General features: G+C 33.9%; 1 protein-coding gene across 1 annotated transcript; it reads left to right on the forward strand.

Annotated features, from left to right (window-relative positions):
• Positions 1-19,907: 19,907 nt before the first annotated feature.
• Positions 19,908-22,279, forward strand: LOC148554573 (SNF2 domain-containing protein CLASSY 4-like). The gene is made up of 3 exons (XM_088490380.1): positions 19,908-20,285; positions 20,774-20,926; positions 21,101-22,279. The coding sequence occupies exons 1-3, from the start codon at positions 19,908-19,910 to the stop codon at positions 22,277-22,279; spliced, it is 1,710 nt and encodes a 569-aa protein (XP_088346506.1).
• The last annotated feature ends 1,068 nt before the right edge of the window (positions 22,280-23,347 follow it).

The following is a 23,347-nucleotide window of genomic DNA, read 5'->3' on the forward strand; positions in this document are numbered from 1 at the left end:
TATCTCCTCTACTGTCATCATCACCAATACCAATATTATCAACATTAAAGTTCTCTTTTTTCATTTCTTATTCGATGTTATTTTTTTCTTTTAAAAGGTATTTGTACTACAATTACTTTTTTTTGCAGCATCATTTTCATCGATAGTTTTTCTTCACTTAACAATCATTAGTGAAGGAATTTTTCAAAAACAAACTTGTTAATAGTTTGTGGAGGTTTAAAACCCCCACAAAATACAAATAAAACCCCCACAAAATCAATTTTTGTTATTATTTAAATAATTTTTTTAACGGAGGGATCATATTGTCCCAAAATAAAAAGGTTGAGGGTCGAAGTGTCCCTTTTTTTTGGACAGGGATCGCTTTGTCCTTCGTGAAAATGGACAAGGACCGGATTGGGTATTTACTCAAATAAATGGTATTGAGAAAAATAAACTAATTAAATTAATTCATATATTTTGTTATCATATTTATTATTTATTAAATAATTCGATATTTACTCCAATCAAATCAAATAATTAATATAATTAACTAAATTAATTAACTGATATAATTAATTATAATTAATAAATTCATATAAATTAAAATAAATGGTGAGATTTGAATGTCTAATCAAATTAATTAATTGATATAATTAATTTGTTTTAACGAATTAAATGAAATAAATAAGGAAACGCCTTAAGAGCATGCTGCATCAGTTCTGTTATTAAGTGTAAAAATATGATTTTTATATAATAGAATAGATAGATAGATAATAAAGATATATTTTTTTTAAATTAGTATAATTGTGCATTATTCATTAAATATTAATTATAATATTGTAATATAATTATAATAAAGATATTTTTCTAAAACAAATTTATTTAGAGAAATATAAATTGGTTATTAATAACTGATGTCATTATCATATAATTATCATATTATTATTATTATTATTATTATTATTATTATTATTATTATTATTATTATTATTATTATTATTATTATCAATATAATTAAAATGATTAAAAATATTTTTGATTGATAATTGATAAGTAGTTTAATAATAAATTAAATATTAATTTTATATAGATAATAAAGATATTTTTTTAAATTAGTATAATTATGTATATGTATTATTACTTAAATGCCAATTATAGTATAATTATAAAAAAGATATTTTTATAAAATAAACTTAGAAGCGAAAATAGTACATTCATTATGGCGGAAAAATAGATTCATGAGAAATCAACACCCCACTTCCATTTGTTGGAGGAAAACCCAATTTTAGTATATTAAGTAGATAGATAGAATTTTAATAATAAAACACGGGTAATTGAAATAGTTTATATACGGATTTTTCAAGTTATTATTATTATTATTATTATTATTATTATTATTATTATTATTATTATTATTATTATTATTATTATTATTATTAGATAATGAATAAGAATTAGACATATATCAATATTTTTAAAATTAATATAATTAAAATGAATAAAAATATTTAAAATTAATGTGTGTTATTAAAATCATAAAATTTGATCATTTTATGATTAGATTCAAATATTCTTATCATGATTACCATAATCGATGCAATTATCATATCATTATCATATTATTATTATTATTATTATTATTATTATTATTATTATTAAAATGATTAAAAGAGTAGTTTAATAATGCATTAAGTATTGATTTGATATAATTATAATAAAGATATATTTTTAAATTAGTATAATTATGTATTATTCATTAAATATTAATTATAATATAATTATAATAAAGATATTTTTATAAAATAATTTAGAATAGAGAATAGAAAAGTTCATTTTAGAAGAAAAATAAAGTCATGAGGGATCGACACCTCACATTCATTAGTTGAGGAAAAATCCAATTTTAATATATTAAGTAGATGTACGTAAACTAAGTCACAATTATTGCAAGAAAGGGTACCAAGTACTTCAACTCATCTCTAATAGTCTTCAAACGTTGTACGGATGATGGTAATGTCCATGTATCTTAAAGGGGTAATAATAAAGCTGACTTTTGGTGCATGAAGCTTGTGTTAATTTAAGATTAATTAATTCACATTTCACAACGAGAAAAACAAAATTCTGTTGTAACTTCCAGCGTTGATTAGCAATTTAGCATTTAAAAATATTATTAAAAATTTTTTGAAAAGAATTCCACTTACAAAAATAGTTAATTGTGTGTATGTTCATATTAGTAAAAATAATTAAATTTTAAATTTATTATTTTAAAAGTTATCTAGTTAAATACATAAATTTAATTAAATAATTGTATGAAATTTTTTATAAAACACGAATATTTTGTTGAGTTATCGATAATATCTGTTTGGACACATTTTAAATACGATATTTATTTGATATTCGTTCAATATGTGTGTCTTTTAAATTCAACTGTATCTTAATAAAAAAATAAAAATATACTTTCCATATCTAACTTTCATTGTACGCTTGAAATGAGTTTAAAAATAATATGCATTACTATTTATTAAAACAATAAATTATTTTAAATATTTTACATAATTAAAAATATATTAATATAATTAAAATATTAATTTTATTTTAATATTAATAAAAAAATATTATAATTTATCTAAAAAAAATTTATATTATACATATATGCAATGTCCTTATGTCTTATAAAATTGAAATTTTATGTGTTTATGTGTCCTGTTTTCGTATCGTGTCATATTTCATGTCTATATCAGCGCCCATTAAAAATAAAAATAGATCAAATTGAATCAAATTTTAGTCTACACCTAAACCCATTTTCATAATTTATTTTTTCAGACTCAAGTTCGGCTTGTTTAAAAACTTGACAAGCTCACCAGCTAATAAAAAAACATGTTTTGTGAATTAAAATTTAAAATAACAAGTATAAAAAATCTAAATTGACATTAGATACATTCTAAAATTTATGATTCATATTTTTGTAAATCATAATTTATTTTTATGTTAATTATTAGTTACATATCATAATCATACTTATAAAAAAATTATAATATTAACTAATCTTAATTATTAACTTTTTATTTTTTTATTTATTATAAATAAATAATTAAAAATCTGAACTAATTTTTTTTTACAAAAATAATATTTAAACAAACCAACCCAACAAATTAAATTTCATAAGCTTTTTTCAAATCCTATATAAAGTGGTCCCTTTATAAAAATTCAAATTTAAGCTTTTAATAAAATGAGCGAAATTTAAAATGAGCCGAATTACGAAAAATTCCGATCAAATAACCTAGCACATTTCTAATTTTAGTGTCCATATTTCGTAGCTAACCACCAAAAATTAATAAAACATACATTAAATTAATGTTTAAATTAATACATTATTAGTATATACATATATATAAGTCGATCGTATACTACTTTATTGAATTATATGATATACATAAGTGAAATCTAAGATTTTTCTTCAGGAATGTAAACGTAACTTAATTACATATGAATCAAAAGATGAAATAATATTGATTTAGTTGCTTCAAAATAACTGAACTGAAACGAACTTTGGTGAAACTTATTATGGTCCTCTGAAAAACAATTATGATTATTATTATTATTATTGCTTTGTTGTTAGCACATATAGAAGAGTTTTGGTCAACAAGATGCAGATAGCTATCATCATCATTATTCTCATAATCAATTTTGGGCTAAACTGCCTCAGCAGCTGCTTGATGCTGCATTTCCAGTTTTCCACAAATGCCGCTCTCTCTTTATTTAAACCCTTCACACGGGAGCGCGTGTAGCTACTCATTGTCGCACGTCACTCTTTCTAACAATATCTTTTTTTTTTTAAAGTAAAGATTAACACATGAAGTAGAGCATGGTCAATACGAAATAAATAAAAGACAAACATCAAAGAAGCAGTAAATTATATCCCATGGTATCTCTGATATTGCCATCAACAATCAAAGGGATTCGCACCTATCCACTCGTTGTAGTTCAGAGAGTACATGTTGATAATCTCCTCCACTCCTTTTCCTTTATTCTGAAATAGTCTTCTATTTCTTTTCAACCACAAATTTCAGATGATCGTGCAAAAGCCCACCATCCATGCCTTAGGTTCCGCTTTTCTAGCTGAAACCTCAGTCCAACTTAGGAAATGCTCCTTCAACGAACCTGGGCAAGACCATAGTCTACCAGCATATGATAGCCATGCACATCAAACCTGCCAAGAAAAACTACAGCCTAGAAGCAAGTGGTGACCAGACTCAACACAATTATTGCATAATACACATAAAGTATCTTGTTGGTTAATGACTCCAAGTCGACTCAGTCTCTCCTTTGTACTGATTCTGCCAGTCAATGCAAACTAAACAAACACCTCCACTCTTGGTGGAACAAGTCCTTTCCAGATAGTACTTGTAAAGCTATAGCTTGTGATCTCCTCCGGGACCATGTCCGCCTGCATTACCTGCACAAATGAGTTAGTTGAAAAAACACTTTGTTTATCATATTTCCACACAACTTTGTCCTGTCTGTCATATGCAAGTCTAACCAGCCTTAACGCATCAAGTAGCTGGTTCACTAGATCCAACTCCCATTGGAACAGTTGTCGTCGCCATTGGAAGTTTCATATCCACTCTAATCCATCCCAAAACCCACAATCCCCTATCACTGATCCTACTTGGTTTGAAACAGAGTAGAGTCTAGGAAAACAATCTTTCAACAAACCTCCAAGTAGCCAGACATCCTCCCAGAAGCGAGTATCTTTTCCGTCTCCGACCTCCATAGACAACTCATTAATTATCTTCTGCCTCAGTTCTTGAGTCGTGAACTGTAACTGATAAATATCCCTCCATGGCCCCCACACGGGTAATTCTTGGGTGAACAAAGGCACAGCTGGATTCAGATTATTACAGGAACAAACCACCTTCTTCCATAACGGACATTCCTCCTTAGAGAAGCGCCATCACCACCTAAACAGAAGAGCTGTGTTTCGAATCATAACATCTCCAATTCCTAGGCCTCCTAACCTTTTAGGAGCCTACACCACCTCCCACTTGACCATAGCCATACCATTCCTCCCATCCTCCTTACTCCATAGAAATCTTCTTTGCAAGGAGATCAACTTCTCCGCTACAGCCTTAGGCATCTTATATAGGCTCAGATAATACACCGGGAGGCTATTCAGCACAGATTTGATAAGCACCAACTTACCGGCTTTGTTGAGGACCTTCGCTTTTCAGAGACTAAGCTTTTCCTCCACTTTGTCTATAATTGGTTTCCAAGTCTTAACCAACTTGGGATTTGCTCAAAGCGAGATTCCCAGGTATTTTACTGGAAGAGTTGCTTCCTTACATCCCAACACCCTGCACATACGTCGTACCCACAGCTCATTACAGTTAATAGGAATCAAGCTAGATTTATCAAAATTAATACTTAAGCCCGACATCAACTCAAAGCACCGTAGCAGCCTCTTGTAATTTTTAATGGTTTCTTCCTCAGGTGGACAGAACAAAACCGTATCATCTGCAAACTGAAGATGCGACAGCTCGATATGATCTCTCCCAACCAACAACGAAGATATACGACCATTCCTAACAGCTTCTCCAATCATCCTGTGCAGGACATCAACAACAAAAACAAATAAAAAGGGGAGCAGAGGATCACCTTGTCTCAATCCCCTTTACAATTTTCTCATATCATTAATTCAGAAAAAATAAACATACTTAATTTTATATAATTCCCTTGTTTTTATTCTATTTTCACTTTGATGAGTTTGGAAAACTCTAAATTAATATTTGTGATGACTAAACATTATTAAAATAAATTAATTGCAAAATTATTAATCTGAATTTTTCATTCAATATATATATTGATTAAATAATTTTGTTACAGGTTTTAATATTGGGCCGAAAACAAATTTCTGGTGCAAGACCAATTACTATCAGCCTTTGGTCTTAAAAATATATGATGAATATGGCTGACTTGATTCTTTATGTTACTTGGGCCCAAATAATTTTGATTGCTCTAAGCCCAAGTGTGTTACATGTTTTCCCATTTGCTTCATGCATACTTCAAATTTTATCAGGAAAGCAAATGTTATTTTGGGCCAAGAAACTTATTGATTATTGCAACCAAGCCTAATTCCATAAGAGTTCCTCATGCTTTGTCCGAATCCATGAAGCAAAGAAAAACAAATCCTCAAATGCTTCCAACGGATTCCATTACACTTCCTGAAAGGATTTCAAAGCTAATTTAAGCATTGGGAATATAAGCAAGTGAGAGAAGATTGATTTGACTAATGGCATTATTGCTACACGCCAACTAAGGGAAGTAAAAGCAAGCTATTTTCAATTAATTAGTTTAACAACTTTGAATTGCTTTTCTTCAGATTCTTTCTTCTCTCTCACTTCTTTCTCTCTTCGGTTATTACACAGAAAATATTGGCAGCCATGGAAGCAAAAATGAGCTACCGAAAGGAAGAGAAAGCAAGCCTAAAGACCATCACAATGATGGCAAGAAAACATACAAAAAAAAATGAGCTGTGGCTGAGATTGTCACCAATTTTGGATAGATTTGGTGAGGTAATCTTGGCTTTTCCATGCTCAAAAAGGAAGAAGAAGATCTCGGCCAGCAGGGTGAGATTCTTGGAGGATGGCTTGTCTTTGATTCTGCTCAATCACCACAGGAAGTAGCTAGAGTGGCGAAGTGATGGTAGAGGCAGAGATTGAAGCAGATGAAGTCATCATCATCATGAAGCATCAAGGGCCAGAAATCCATCTTGGAGAGCAAGCCAAGGATGGAGAGCTCAGATTGATGAAGAGTGATGACCAAGGAAGGACTAGAGGTAATTGTATGTTGGTTATTGCATGGTTATCTCTTCTCTCTCTATGTGGCCGAACCGGTTTCTTGAAGGAAGAAGAAGTTGGCTTGGATTTTTGGCTTCAAGTGTGGAGGCTTCTCTCTTCTATAAAAAGGGGAAACAGCCACTGGTTGAGGCAAGGAATTAGAAGTAAGCATTGAGAGTGCAAGGCACAGAATTCTCAGAGCTACCTAAGCTTACAGATTTTCTTCTCCTTCAATGTATTCTGTTTAGTATTTTCTGTTTAATTTTGTCATGTCTTGAGTCTCATGGAAAAAGGCAAACAGTGAGGTTTGTATGAAAAATCCATAGAGCGGAAAAAGGCAGAGAGTGCAAAATTAAAAGAAAAAGCCATAGATGTCTTAGAGTTCCTTTGTTCATCTATGTTGTGTTTCATGATTCTGTGGGAATCCCCTTGTAAGTTGGGTTAGCACTTTACAGTTTGTAATCAAGTTGATTATAGTGAAATTCCATCATTGTTGTGATGGAGACTGGATGTAGGCTGCACTGCACTTAGCAGCCGAACCAGGATATATCTGGGTGTAATCTTCCTTCTCTCCTACTCCATTTCTGTTTTCTACTGCACAGGAGCAAAAACCAAAAATGTCTCGTGCCAAGTGACGAGACAAAATGAAAATGTCTCGTGGCTAGGGACGAGCTAAAAACAGAAAAGTCTCCTCTAAATCCAGCAAGTGTTAACAAGCAAAAAGGGGCTAAGATTCAACCCCCCTTTCTCTTAGCCACTGAAACCATCAATTGGTATCAGAGCTTGGTCTCAAAGAGATCAAGCTTTGCAGCTTGGAGCAAAGATCCTCATGGCAGAAAACAGTGGCGCAAATGTGGTGTCTTATAATCTAACTGAAGGTCAATCAAGCAACAGACCCCCTCTTTTCAATGGGAAAAATTATACCTATTGGAAGGAGAGGATGAAGATATTTGTTCAAGCAGTGGATTACAGACTATGGAAAATTATCTTGGAAGGACCACAATATCCAACTGTTACAAGTGCCGAAGGAGTTGTTTCTCTCAAACCTGAAGCAAGATGGACAGAAGAAGATAGGAAGAAGGTAGAGTTAAATGCCAAGGCAATAAATCTGCTCAACTGTGCTATAAGCTTCGAGGAGTACCGACGGGTATCAAGATGCACAACGGCAAAGGAAATCTGGGACAAATTGCAAATCACCCATGAAGGAACCACCATTGTAAAGAAGACTCGGACAGACATGTTGAATAGGGAGTATGAAATGTTTGCAATAAAGGAAGGAAAGTCCATTGATGAACTGTTCGAACGGTTCAATGCTATCATTGTTGGCTTAGATGCTCTGGGAATTACACATTCTGATTCTGTGCTAGTGAGAAGAGTGTTGAGATGTCTCACAAAAGAGTGGGAAACTAAAGCTTTAATTATTTCTGAGAGCAGTAGCTTAGACTCCATAACACTTGATGATTTGAGAGGAAATCTTCTTGCTTTTGAAAATACCTATTTAAAAAAAGATACAAAAAAGAAAGGAATTGCATTTTCTTCTGTGACTAACCCTCTGGATGATGAATCCAGTGATAACTCTTCTGAAAATGAGTTTGTGTTATTTGCAAAAAAATTCAGGAAAATGGCTAAGCTCAAAGGCAAAGGCAACAGCACAAGGAGAATGAAGAAAGACCTTAGCAAAGTAACTTGCTTCAATTGCAAGGAAATGGGGCATTTCAAATCTGATTGTCCCAAGCTGAAGAAGGAGGAAAAGCCGAAAAGAGGAAAGAAGAAAGGACTGATGGCCACATGGGAAGACCTGGAAAATGACTCTGATGATGATGATGAAGAAACCGAGACCAAGTCACAAACATGTCTCATGGCAGACCACATAGATCAGGTAGTCTTTCATAACTCTAACACTGAAGATCTTCATCTTATGATAGACCACCTCTCTGAAAAAATAAGATGTTTTTTGCTGGAAAATCAAGAACTTGAACAACAAATCACCATTCTCAAGGCTGAAAACAGTTTTTTAAAAGAAAAAGTAAGAGAGGCCGAAACTGCTTGTGACCTTGTTGAAGAGAATAAGCAGTTAAGAGCCCAAGTTAGAAGCTGTGAAAGTAACCATTCTATTCTTGCATATGTGGATTGTTTTAAGCAAAATGAAGAGTTGCTTAAAGAGGTTAAAAGGCTTAAGGAAGACTTAGCCAAGTTTACACAAAGTTCCGAAAGTTTAAATCACATCTTGGCTAGTCAAAAACCTCTTTATGATAAGGCTGGGTTGGGGTTCTATAAATCTGAAAATTCACATTTTGAAAATATTGCTTCATCTTCTAATGATACAAGATTTCAAGATCCCACCTACTTTAACAAAACATCAACTCCCAGATTTTGTAGACTATGCAATCGGAATGGACACTTTCCCATTCAATGCTTTTTCGGTGAAAGAATGGTCGGTGACAAGGTTTATAAAATTGTTTTTGATTACAATGGCTTAGGACATAGAAGATGGTTTAACGTAAAAGGATCCAAAAAGATTTGGATACCTAAGGTTACTTGAGCTTGTTTTGTAGGTGTGCCTAGCATCCAAAAGGAAGGAAAATATGTGGTATATGGACAGCGGATGCTCTAGGCATATGACCGGAAAGACAACCTTCTTCATAAAGCTTGATGAATATGATGGAGGGCTTGTCACTTTCGGTGATGATGCAAAAGGAAAAATTGTGGCTGTTGGGAAAGATATTGATTCAGATTGTGAAAAGGCTGGAACAAATAAAGAAAATTCCAAATCTGTGCAAAATAAAGAATCTGTCAACCCGGTTTTGTCTCGTCAGATTGGAGAAGACATTTCCATTTTGTCTCCTGAGCAGGCACGAGCAACTGAAACAGTGAGACCACCAGAAGATCACCAAAGTACTATACCTATCCGAAAGCCTAGAGAATGGAAGTCTATGAGGGGTTATCCTCATGACTTCATCATTGGTGATCCCTCTCATGGTGTAACAACAAGATCATCCACCAAAAGGCAAGCCGAACCTAGCAATCTTGCTCTCTTGTCACAAATAGAGCCCAACAATGTCAAACAAGCTCTTGAGGATCCATCATGGGTCAAGGCCATGCAAGAAGAGCTTGCTCAATTTGACAAGAATGAGGTTTGGACACTAGTACCTCATCCGGATGGTAAGAAAGTTACCGGTACTAAGTGGGTATTTAAAAATAAACTTGGTGAGGATGGACAAGTTGTTCGTAACAAGGCTAGATTAGTGGCCCAAGGTTACGATCAAGAAGAGGGTATAGATTTTGATGAGTCTTTTGCTCCGGTAGCTAGAATGGAAGCAATTAGATTGCTTATTGCCTATGCCGCCCATAAAGGTTTCAAAATGTTTCAAATGGATGTTAAGTATGCTTTTCTTAATGGCTTTATTGATAGAGAAGTGTATGTGGCACAACCCCCCGGTTTTGAACAAAAAGAGTTTCCAAATCATGTTTTCAAATTAACTAAGGCTCTTTATGGTCTTAGACAAGCTCCAAGAGCTTGGTATGAAAGGCTTAGTGCCTTCTTGTTGGAAAATCAATTTCAAAGGAGTACCACCGACACTACTTTATTTATTAAAGCATCTAATGATGATATACTCCTTGTTCAAGTTTATGTTGATGACATTGTATTTGGATCGGCCAACATTTCCTTGTGTGAAGAGTTTGGAAAACTCATGACTAGTGAGTTTGAAATGAGTTTAATGGGAGAACTTACTTTCTTTCTTGGACTCCAAATTAAACAAACTCCTAGTGGTACTTTTATTTACCAAGGAAAGTATGCAAAAGAACTTATTAAAAAGTTTGGCCTAGAAAATTCCAAAGCAATGGGTACACCAATGCATCCCAACACAAAACTTGAAAAGGATGATGATGGTCAAGATGTGGATGAAACAAGGTATAGGGGAATGGTAGGTTCATTCATGTACCTTACCTCCTCTAGACCGGACATTGTCCAAAGTGTGGGTGTATGTTCAAGATTCCAATCTCACCCAAAAAAATCCCATCTCACGGCTGTTAAGCGCATCATTAGATATATTAAGGGAACTTTTGATTATGGATTATGGTATCCTAAATCTGATGACTTTTGTGCAGTAGGATTTTGTGATGCAGATTTTGCGAGAGATAGAGTGGATAGACGAAGCACATCCGGCATGTGTTGCTTCCTTGGAAGTTCACTCAATATGTGGTCAAGCAAAAAGCAAGCCACAGTGGCTTTATCCACAGCTGAAGCAGAATACATTTTCGCATCTGCATGTTGCACTCAATTAATTTGGTTAAAAACACAATTAGAAGATTACAAATTAAAATCAATAGTATACCCTTATTTTGTGATAATATGAGTGCTATAAACATTTCTAAAAATCCTGTTTTACACTCAAGAACAAAGCACATTGAAATTAAATATCATTTCATTAGAGAACATGTGCAAAAGGGAACTATTGATATTCAATTTGTAAAATCTGAAGACCAAATTGCTGATATTTTTACAAAACCACTCTGTGAAGACAGATTCTGTACCTTGAGAAAAAGTTTGGGAATGTTTGATTTAAGTTTCATTAAAAATTTGTGAATTTTTAACTCTATTCATTTTTGTCTCGTAGGTTTGGACGAGATAAAAATGCAAGCTTGATGGAGGAGCTATGATCAAGGGGGAGGCAACGCAGTTTTAAAATTCTCATGGGCCCCACCTAATAATTCCTGACCCCACCATAGCAGTTTAGTTAGTTATTCCCTCTTTGAAAAATAAAATCACAAAATCCCTTGGATTGTCTTTTCAAATCTTGTTGGAAGAAGTATGTTGTCAAATCATATCTTCTCCTTCCAACTAAATCCCTTGATTCAAGGAAAACTCCCTATTTATCACTCTTTGAAACTCCCATTTGGGTAATAACCGCGCCATTATGGTCATTAACCTCCCATCATCTCTCTCCAATCCTCATTTATTGCACCACTAACCTCCTTCCACCCCCTCTCATTCGGCACTCACCTCTTCATATTCAACCTCTCCATTTCTCTTACCATGAAAAAGAAAACTGCACCTAGGAGAAGTAACCGAACCCCCATTCAAAAGAACCCACCTTTTTCATCACCTCCAACACATACACATATCCATCTTCATTCTACCTCATCTTCTACTCAATCACCTCCATCCAAAAGGATTGAAACCATGCGCCGTAAGGTTGTTGCCAAGAAAACGTCTGGAAGAGGCAAATCTGGAAAGGCCAAGGAACCTAGTGTTGAAGAAGATGAAGACGAGTCTCACACCTCGCCCCCTCAATCATCGCCGAAAAGATCCACCCCACATGCAAGGAGCTCTCAAAAGAGGCAGAAAAGCTTTGTGTTGCATGATACTAATGAACCTGCGAATTTGGAGTCACTCGAATTCAAGAACAAGTTTCACAAGCCTCATTCCCATTTTGATCCCTCTAGGTTCTACTCATGTGCATTCTATGAATTTCACAAAGAAGTCCTGCTGAAACGCCATCTCTGCCCCTCTTACTTGGTGAATCTTGAAAATCTGGCCACCAAAGGAATCAACTTTTCTTCTCTGTTTGATGCTCTGAAATGGACCCCTCTGGTTCATATTCAGAAACTGGTTTACCCGGGGCTGGTCCGGGAATTTTATGCAAACATGCGTTTGATTGATGGCTCAATCCACTCTTACGTCAAGCGTGTTTACATAACCCTTACTCCTCAAACCATAGGTGCTGCTCTTGGGTATGAAGATGAAGGACCAAAAGTCTACATGGTTGATAAATGGGATGATCAAGTGGGAGTTACACAACAAGCTATCTTGCAACACATCTGTGCAAACCTCTCTGGACTAGATGGATTAATCCCAACTCACAAATCCCTTGGCCCGGAGAACTCTCTATTGCACCGCATCATCACTCATATCCTCACTCCTCAAAGTGGTTCTCATCATAGAGTAACAGTTTCTGATTCTATTATCCTTTTTGCTCTCATTACTTCCACCCCAATTTCATTTGCTTATATTATGATACGTCATATGTGGGAAGCAGTAAAGAGTACTAAAAAGGCTAATATTCCATATGGCATGTTTCTCACATGTATATTTGAGTACTTTAAGGTTGATTTGTCTAATGAATCTGTTGAGAACAAGATTTCCATGATTAAAGGAGGAGGAGTTTCGGGCAAGAAAGGCAAGCGGTCTGTTCCCTCTGAACCATCTCTCAGCGATCTGAAGAGCCGTCCTGAACCCTCAGATGTCACTCAATCAATCCGAGAAGTTCTCAAAGAGTTTCGCAACATGGCCAAGCTAATGCGTAAATCTCACAAGGCTGCTCGGAAATTGGAATATGAACAGGAAAGGGCTTGGAAGAAATGTCACGAAAGAGTTAGTTTCATGATTAAAAGCTTTGATGATGACATGGGAACAGGGGATTATGATGATGATTCCGGTTCAGAGATCAATCTTTCTGATGATTAATGACTGTTTCTTTACTTTATTTGATATTGGCTCCATTAGGCTCAATCTGTTTTTTGTAGGAACATGACTTGATACTCACTGCTCTATGATACTTTGCTACACTCTTGTTACTTTATTATGGATATTTTGTTATGTTGTTCATATTTTGTGCAGGTGCCCCTTGATGTCAAAAGGGGGAGGAAAATAGTTTCCAAAATTGAAATTGAAACTAATAAAACAGGGAAGGATTTGCTGAAACAGGGGATGAAATTTTCAAATTGAAAATTCATGATCTCCCTTGTTTAAAGAATGCATGTTGTTATTGCATTTACTATGGTTACTGCTGTTATGCACTTGACATTTGGCTTATAATGATGTTTGACAATATGTTTGTATTGATCATATGAATGCCTGATTGTTGATTTATCTTGATGAACATGCTTGTATTGAAATAGGAATATTCTTATTCATCTTGGTAAACATGTTGGTTTGAAAATTTATCTTTGGCAGTTCCTTCAAATAATTGCCATGTTTTGATTTGATCATATGATTCAAAATATTTTCCTTACTTGAATAATATGGCTCTGATATCTTGACTGGAAAATATTTGAATTTTTTTTAAACAACTTTGTTTTGTTTGAGCAGTAAATCAGTTTATGATATCAAATGAGTTTTGATTATCAATTAAAACTGCTCATAAATCAAGCATTTAGCATCATCTACCATGCTAAATAACATTGTTCTTGAAGCTTGATTAAAATGTTACATATTAGTACTTTCCTTGGTAAAAATGGTATATATTAAGGGGGAGCCATGTGACATGTAGAAAGGGGGAGAAATTCAATCTTCAAAGGGAGTACTCATACTCAATCTTATCAATTTCTTTCCATTTCAATTTTAATAATGTTTGTCATCAAGGGAGAGATTGATGAGTTTGGAAAACTCTAAATTAATATTTGTGATGACTAAACATTATTAAAATAAATTAATTGCAAAATTATTAATCTGAATTTTTCATTCAATATATATATTGATTAAATAATTTTGTTACAGGTTTTAATATTGGGCCGAAAACAAATTTCTGGTGCAAGACCAATTACTATCAGCCTTTGGTCTTAAAAATATATGATGAATATGGCTGACTTGATTCTTTATGTTACTTGGGCCTAAATAATTTTGATTGCTCTAAGCCCAAGTGTGTTACATGCTTTCCCATTTGCTTCATGCATACTTCAAATTTTATCAGGAAAGCAAATGTTATTTTGGGCCAAGAAACTTATTGATTATTGCAACCAAGCCCAATTCCATAAGAGTTCCTCATGCTTTGTCCGAATCCATGAAGCAAAGAAAAACAAATCATCAAATGCTTCCAACGGATTCCATTACACTTCCTGAAAGGATTTCAAAGCTAATTTAAGCATTGGGAATATAAGCAAGTGAGAGAAGATTGATTTGACTAATGGCATTATTGCTACACGCCAACTAAGGGAAGTAAAAGCAAGCTATTTTCAATTAATTAGTTTAACAACTTTGAATTGCTTTTCTTCAGATTCTTTCTTCTCTCTCACTTCTTTCTCTCTTCGGTTATTACACAGAAAATATTGGCAGCCATGGAAGCAAAAATGAGCTACCGAAAGGAAGAGAAAGCAAGCCTAAAGACCATCACAATGATGGCAAGAAAACATACAAAAATAAAAATGAGCTGTGGTTGAGATTGTCACCAATTTTGGATAGATTTGGTGAGGTAATCTTGGCTTCTCCATGCTCAAAAAGGAAGAAGAAGATCTCGGCCAGCAGGGTGAGATTCTTTGAGGATGACTTGTCTTTGATTCTGCTCAACTACCACAGGAAGTAGCTAGAGTGGCGAAGTGATGGTAGAGGCAGAGATTGAAGCAGATGAAGTCATCATCATCATGAAGCATCAAGGGCCAGAAATCCATCTTGGAGAGCAAGCCAAGGATGGAGAGCTCGGATTGATGAAGAGTGATGACCAAGGAAGGACTAGAGGTAATTGCATGTTGGTTATTGCATGGTTATCTCTTCTCTCTCTGTGTGGCCGAACCAGTTTCTTGAAGGAAGAAGAAGTTGGCTTGGGTTTTTAGCTTCAAGTGTGGAGGCTTCTCTCTTCTATAAAAAGGGGGAACAGCCACTGGTTGAGGCAAGGAGTTAGAAGTAAGCATTGAGAGTGCAAGGCACAGGATTCTCAGAGCTACCTAAGCTTACAGATTTTCTTCTCCTTCAATGTATTCTGTTTAGTATTTTCTGTTTAATTTTGTCATGTCTTGAGTCTCATGGAAAAAGGCAAACAGTGAGGTTTGTATGAAAAAGCCATAGAGCGGAAAAAGGCAGAGAGTGCAAAATTAAAAGAAAAAGCCATAGATGTCTTAGAGTTCCTTTGTTCATCTATGTTGTGTTTCATGATTCTGTGGGAATCCCCTTGTAAGTTGGGTTAGCACTTTACAGTTTGTAATCAAGTTGATTATAGTGAAATTCCATCATTGTTGTGATGGAGACTGGATGTAGGCTGCACTGCACTTAGCAGCCGAACCAGGATATATCTGGGTGTAATCTTCCTTCTCTCCTACTCCATTTCTGTTTTCTACTGCACAGGAGCAAAAACAAAAAATGTCTCGTGCCAAGTGACGAGACAAAATGAAAATGTCTCGTGGCTAGGGACGAGCTAAAAACAGAAAAGTCTCCTCTAAATCCAGCAAGTGTTAACAAGCAAAAAGGGGCTAAGATTCAACCCCCCTTTCTCTTAGCCACTGAAACCATCACACTTGATCATCTATTTTTTTGGACAAATTATATTAATATTCTTTATATTCTATTCATCTTTTGTTTTTAAGAAAGGTTAGAGTTATGTGTATAATAGTTATATAATATGTAACATGTTATAAAATTAAAAAAAAAATTAATTAGAGAGCCAATTTTTTCTGTTAATATCAGTCAATTTTTTTAAATTTTATCTCAAATTTTAAATCCTAATATTTAAATCATAATTAAATAAATTCTAAATTATAACTTTTAAAGCATAAATATTAATCCTAAATCTAAAGTTCTACCAAAAAAAAATTATAATAAAAAATTGATTAATATTGAGTAATTAAAAATTAATTCTTTATATCAATTCATAAATATACCTAGCATATTTTAGTTAAATCATAAAAATTATATATATACTTTTAAAAATAGAAAGTAGTCGATCGAATAGAATTTTACTGCTTAGAAAAATTGAGAATATATATATACTTTTTTTCTATAGTTAAATTGAAAGTGATATAATATAAATGGATACAAAACAAAATAACTCAGAAATTTTGACTTGTCATTTGTCAAGCTAATTAACAAATAGAACAGAACAAGAAAAAATTAAATAAAATGTAGATGTAATAATAATAGCAACACATACATATATACACAAGAATTAATAATAACAAGATATGGAGTTAAACAAATTGGTTGAATAATTCCTTACCCCAAAATGCAGCAATTAAGAAGATGCAGGAAGTGAGAAAGAGAGAAGAGAGGAGAGGGGGCCATGCAAATTTTACCAAAATTAAATTAGAAAAAAGGAATAAAATAAAAATAAGAGTAACTTGGGTTTCCATTTTCTTGTAAGAGAAGATCAAATGTTAAGTGTTGTGTGTGCCCCCCTTTTCTATGTTCATTGTCTATTTCTATATATCTCACACACTAACTTCCACTTCTCTCTGAAACAAAAACAATCCCCCTAACAAGAATTAAAGAAAACAAAATTTTAATGTTGAATTAAAATAAATCCAAACATTTTAATAATTTCTTCCAATATCATTAGATACCAATTTGACTTCACACCTTATAATTTCTTGTCATTGCATATGCATGATTCATAACTTAAAATATATGATGCAATAACGTTTTAACAAATACAGTTAATAACAAAAACTGATAAGATTTTTTATTAGAAGATAGTCTAATAATTATATTAAAATAGATATTAATTAGAAGATGATGTTTGCATTGTAGACTACTATTAATTAGAATAGATGATTAAAAAAACTAAAACTATATAAAAATTACAATTTATAAAATAAATTAATTTAACAATAAAATACTATAATTGATATATCATTCATTCTCACTTACATGAAAACCTAGATATCAATTTTCATATATATAAAATAGATATACTGTATATTCAAAGTCACTCTTCCTTACAAAATCTTATATTATTTTTTATTTTATATACAAATTTTAAAAATTGAATCTTGGATCTTTATAATTTTTTTCTATCCCTCATCCTATAATCTATAAAGAAAAACAAATATATATATATATATATATATATATATATATATATATATATATATGTATGTATGTCATGATTATGGCCAAATTAAATAAACAATTTAATTAAATTTAAAAAAAAACTTAAATAATAAATACTTATATTAAAAGTAACATATAATTTATAAATAAGTTATTTTCTATTTAATTTTTTAATTTTAAAAGTATTTATTTTAAAAAAATAATAAAAATTTTTTTATTATAAGATAAATAATTTTTTTAACTCCTCTATAAACAATTAAATAACTTTTTAGAAAGTCACAATTTGATTTTAAAAATTATACTAAACATTAATGTTACAATTTTTCATAAACTAAAAATTACTTATGAACCTATCCAAACTTACTCTATATCACAGAGACTATAATATTTTAAAATTAAAATAATATTTTTTATTATTAAAAATATTTTTTTAAAAAAAATATTGCTTAACAATAAAAAGATATATACATAATTATAATCTGTTTTTTTCTTTTATATTAAATTTGAGAGAGTGAGAGTATTTTTTTTGGTGATAGAGTGAGAGTAGGAGAGGTCATAGAAGATTTTGTTTTTGATATTGGAGTAATAACCGTGTTTTTTTAAAATGTGGGTTGATGGGGTATTATTCTTAAATATGAGACCGTTTAATTAGTTAAACAAAAATTGGACTGTCCGATTTATGAGGATACAGAAATCGGACTAAAGGATTTGTGAAATCGGACCGAGGAAATTGTGACGATACAGAAATCGGATCGAGGAATTTCTGTTAAAAAAAATTAAAAAATTTGAAGTATAGAAATCGGACCCTCCGATTTATGTATCTTTCACACTTTCCAAAAAAATCAAAAATTACAATATTAAAGTATATCACAACTTTTATTTCATACATGCCAAGCTTATCAAATATAAAAAAAATTGAAAAGATAGTGTCAGTTTTTATTAGTACCAAAAAAAGTTTACTCTGACTCTTACTTACCAAGTTACCATATTTGGAAAACCCATTACAACCCGATTTGCTTTGCTCTCTTTGGCGCCTTTTACATTAACACACAGTAGAGAACCAAGGCAGAATAGCTTTGCCATTGCCTGTCTTCTGCAACCTATTCTCTCTTTTTTTCTTCTTTTTTTTCCACGTTCCTTCCTCCCTAAGCTGTTCTACAAAAAAAAAAACGTTTTTCTGCGGAAGGCGAAAAGGAGCAGGAAGAAAGAAGAAAAATTAACGGAAAACAAAAAGGCTTCTTTTTGGTTCAGCATGGTGATGGTTAATGGTGTTGCTAGCAGAACAAGAAGCAAGAAGAAAGAGAGGTCTTTGAATCCGTCTCCGATTGGATCAGGATCCCAAAACGTGTTTCCTATTGATGGTGCTGGAACTTCTGCCAACGATCCTATAATCGTTGGTTTGAGTGATAGTAGTAGTGATGAAGGCACTGATAACAGTGATGAGGGCCGTGGAAGAAGTTTGGCCTGGGATTTTGGGCTTTCAAGTGAGTCAGAGGGAGAATTCAGCTTCAGCATCAACTTCATCTTCAGGCAGTGATGATAGTGGTTCAAGTTCTTTTGATGATGAGGATGAAGAGGAGGAAAAGGAGAAGAGGAGATGTAAGAGGAGGAAGAAGGAGAAGAAGAGAAGAGAGCCAACTTTTGAGTCTCATAGCAATAAAGTTTTGAGCTGTGACGAGGTGATTGTGGAAACTGAATGCTCTGGAATTCGCAAGAAGAATGGTGAGAATAAGAACAATTCATCCTCAACCGAGAAATAATGTGTTTGATCATCAACAAGAGAAAATGCTACCAAAGGATGCAGATTGTGCTAGTGTTCTCTTTGGAGAACGCAATATGGAGGGTTGTTCTTCAGAAAAGAATGAAGATAAGGAAAAGAATGTAGCCAAGAAACCGGTGGAGGTTTGTTCTTCAACAAAGAATGAAGATAAGGAAGAGAATGTAGCTATGAAACCAGTGGAGGGTTGTTCTTCAGAAAAGAATGAAGATAAGGAAAAGAATGTAGCTAAGAAACCAGTGGAGGGTCTTCAATGAATGTGGCTAAGAAACCAGTGGAGGGTTGTTCTTCAAAGAAGAACGAAGACAAAGGAAACAAGGTGGCAAAGAAACCAATGCCGGCGGGGAATAGAGCACGGAAGAGAGTGGAAAGAACAGGAGAAAATGTTGGTGCTGATATTGAAGCCTCTTCCCAAAAGCGTTCGCGTCCATCCCCACCTGAGGAGGATGATTCAGAAAAGGATGAAAAGAAACTGGTAAAACAGAAGGGTCGTGAAAGTGTGTCTGATTTTGTGGCAAAGGACAAAGGGGACTCGCCGATGATCGATTAAAGAGTGCCGATGAATGATGAAAGAATGGAGAGTGCTGAGGAAGAGAAGGAGAACAAGAAGGAAGGAGAGGCTGAAGGAAAGCATAAGGCCGGGGCGGATTGCGAAAGTAGTTACAAAGAGAGGGAGCAACATAGAGTGACAACAAATCCATCTAGGCCAAAGGAGGCACCGTTGATTGAACTTCTTGCTGAATGCTTTCGGATTAAGCATTATCCAGATAATGTTCATAAGCAAGATACAATCTCAAAAGAACCAGCTCTCAATGTTCAGAGAAAATTTTTTGTTCCAAAGAAAGTGCCAATTGAAAAAACTGAATCTGAGAAGGAGAGGGATATGTTGTGGGAAGAAATGGATGCTTTGCTCAGACTAGGTGAAGTTGACTCCTTGGTAAGTCATCTTTCGTTTGCTGAAACACTAAATAAAATGTCTAACTTATAATCATATTGAATGTTGGATTTTGTATCTGTGTTTTTATGTGCAACAATAGTGGTAGGCGCATTGTATTATTTTCAATGATTGATTTAATTTTTTGAAATTTTGGTGAGTTGTTAAATGTTCAAAGAGTTGATGTAACTAGTAACGAGTCGTGTTAGGAGTAAGAGCTGGTGTGGCACTATTAGTTATGATAGTTAGTCTATATATCAATCATATACTGCAGTGTAAGAAAACAATTAAGATCACAATCTCATTGATCACATTTTCATTCTCTCTGATTTTTCATCTCATAGCCTTAGGCCTGATACCTTTATAAGTTGATGAAGGCCATTCACTAAATAGCCATTTACATTATAATTAAAACATATTACGGTCATAAGCTTCTTTTGATCTTTGACGTTCTAAAAGATATATATCATAATTTATGTTATGAATTGCAGGTTGGCTGTGTTGAGATTGTCGAAACGCAACAGAACACAGAGGCTCCAGCAACCCATTGTAAGCACAAGTTTGTCCATGATGAAGAGACTGGAATATATTGCATACTCTGCCATTGGATGGTCATAGACATAAAAGGCATGCCGGTACCCTTTGTAAGTAGACTTCATTGATGAACTAGGACATCAAGGTTGATGTGAACTATTATCTCTTGAACTATAATACTCACTTCATCCAATAATCAATGCTTAATTTTGTTAATTGATGCCTTGTGTTGATTTGAACTATGGGATGAGCTTGTTTGCATGCTTCTGTTGTACATAATACAGGTGAGTGAGTATCCAAGAGAAGGATCAAGAAAGAAGCTGCTATCTGATGGGCCTAATGGCTTATGCTTTGATGATGCTCCATTCGGTGTCCGAGAAGGTGGTTACTGTAACAAGGAAGGCACAGTTTGGGACCTGATTCCAGCAGATACTAAGCAAAACCTGTATGCTCATCAGCTTGAAAGTTTTGAATTCCTTTGGAAAAACTTGGCAGGAACCATGGAGCTTCCTAAATTGAAGAGTTGTGACTCGAACAGCACGGGTGGATGCATCATTTCTCATGCTCCAGGGACTGGAAAGACGCGGCTGACCATCGTGTTCCTTCAGACATGCTTGGAAGTGTTTCCAGATTGCCATCCCATGATTATTGCTCCTGATAGCTTACTGCTAACTTGGGAAGATGAGTTCAGAAAGTGGGACAATGAGATTCCGTTCCATAATTTGAGCAATCAAGACACTTCAGGAAAAGAGCACCTAGCTGCATGCAGCAAAGTTGGAGGGTCTGCTCCAAGCCAGGAAGATATCCAGATGGTGAAGCTGTATTCTTGGTTCAAACAACCAAGTATTCTTGGAATCAGCTACAGTTTATTTCAGAGGCTTACCGGCTTGAAGCGTGATAGAAGCTTGAAGGAGAATGCTGCCACAGGGGTCATGGGAAAAATCCTGCTTGAAATTCCTGGATTGTTGGTATTGGATGAAGGACACACGCCACGAAATCAGAGTAGTCAGATTTGGAAGGTTCTTTCTGAGATTCAAACTCACAAGAGAATCATCCTTTCCGGGACTCCTTTCCAGAACAATTTTCTGGAGCTTTACAATACAATCTGCGTGGTCAGACCGTGCTTTTCGGATACCATACCTCCTGAGCTTAAAAAGTTCTGCCAAAGAAGATTGATGCAAGAGAAGAAAGAATCTAAAGGTTTCAGTTGGGAACCAGTTTCTTCATTCAGAACTGAGAATCTAAATGATGAGAACATCAAGCAGTTGAAGCAGCTGATGGATCCATTTGTGCATGTTCACAAAGGCAGTATTCTTCAGAAGAATGTTCCTGGTTTGAAAGACTGCGTGGTGAAGGGGGATAACATGGTGCGCCATGGGAAACTGAGAGACTTGTTTGGTGACTGTGTGATGCAGCCAAATGACTGTGATTTGATTGATAATTTGGATCCTAAAATTTCCTGAAATTCAAGCTTAAGGTGGGAGTGGCTTCTTTGATAATGTTTATGTTGCTTTGCTGATTTTGTGCTTATCTTATACGTGTTCTATTATGGCTATTTTTCCATTATCTAATTCTTATACTCGAAATTGCAGTTGAGAGTTTCCAGTACTGAAGAGTGCAGCCATTGTGAACAAGTTGTCATGGAGAAATTAGCAGCAGGTTCTTAGTGCAGGGAGGTAATTATGGATTAATCTTAAAGTGTGATTGTCAGAGTCATTGGTTTTGGTTTACTTTTGCAACTGAGGATGAAGGGGGAAACCATATTGCCCTACTTCTTGAGCTATTTCCGTATTTTTTTTCTTTTGTTTTGACTTTATGTAAGTTGTGATTTTGCTGTAATCCACCTTCACTACCATTGTTGGGTGAAAGTGAAGTTTGAAACTTATTATTGAAGAGACAGTGATGCATTTTACATAAAGCAGGAACTGGTTACTCATCTCAGCAGAAAAGGAAGAGGACTTCAATTTGTCTTTGATAGTTCTGCTTTACTATGTTTCAAGTAAAGAACAAAAGGCAACCAACCAAGTCCATCAAATTACCACCATTATTGCTGCCTAAATTAGCATTTGACAATAATGAACTGAACAACAGCATTTTTGCATTATTATTTTTCTGGCTCAAGCATTCTCTTTTCTTCGTAAATAGAATGTAGAAGCTAACCATGACGTTTAGGAGAATGTAAATTCTTTCATCAAATGAAAAACATTCCTTTATATATGCTGTCTTCCATACAATATATCTACTTTTCAAGCAAAATTAAACTTGTGATAATTATTTATGGGGCAAAAGTAAAACTTTACTCTCACCTACATGACAAACAAGATTTGAAAATAAATTATCAGTGTTTTGTCAAACCAATTTTATCATTATTTCTGACAAGATTTGCGTTTTGAGCTCATCAACGTTACAACGAAATGATAACAAAAATTACATGCTGTGGCCAAATTGATTGAAAGTTCAAAGGCGACGAACAAACAAGCTTTCATTGTATCTCCAATGTGAATGTAACAATAAAGATGTCAAAGATGCCA

This window comes from Arachis ipaensis, chromosome B6, assembly GCF_059453495.1.
Source record: "Arachis ipaensis isolate K30076 ecotype BB chromosome B6, ASM5945349v1, whole genome shotgun sequence".
Taxonomy (NCBI): domain Eukaryota; kingdom Viridiplantae; phylum Streptophyta; class Magnoliopsida; order Fabales; family Fabaceae; genus Arachis; species Arachis ipaensis.

What these genes read in the sequence shown, in the direction of transcription:
- LOC148554573 (XM_088490380.1), top strand. Translation starts at nt 19,908, where the DNA reads ATGAATGATGAAAGAATGGAGAGTGCTGAGGAAGAGAAGGAGAACAAG. An exon ending in TAGGTGAAGTTGACTCCTTG is followed by an intron (nt 20,286 to 20,773) that starts GTAAGTCATCTT and finishes TATGAATTGCAG; the next exon opens with GTTGGCTGTGTTGAGATTGT. An exon ending in AAGGCATGCCGGTACCCTTT is followed by an intron (nt 20,927 to 21,100) that starts GTAAGTAGACTT and finishes TACATAATACAG; the next exon opens with GTGAGTGAGTATCCAAGAGA.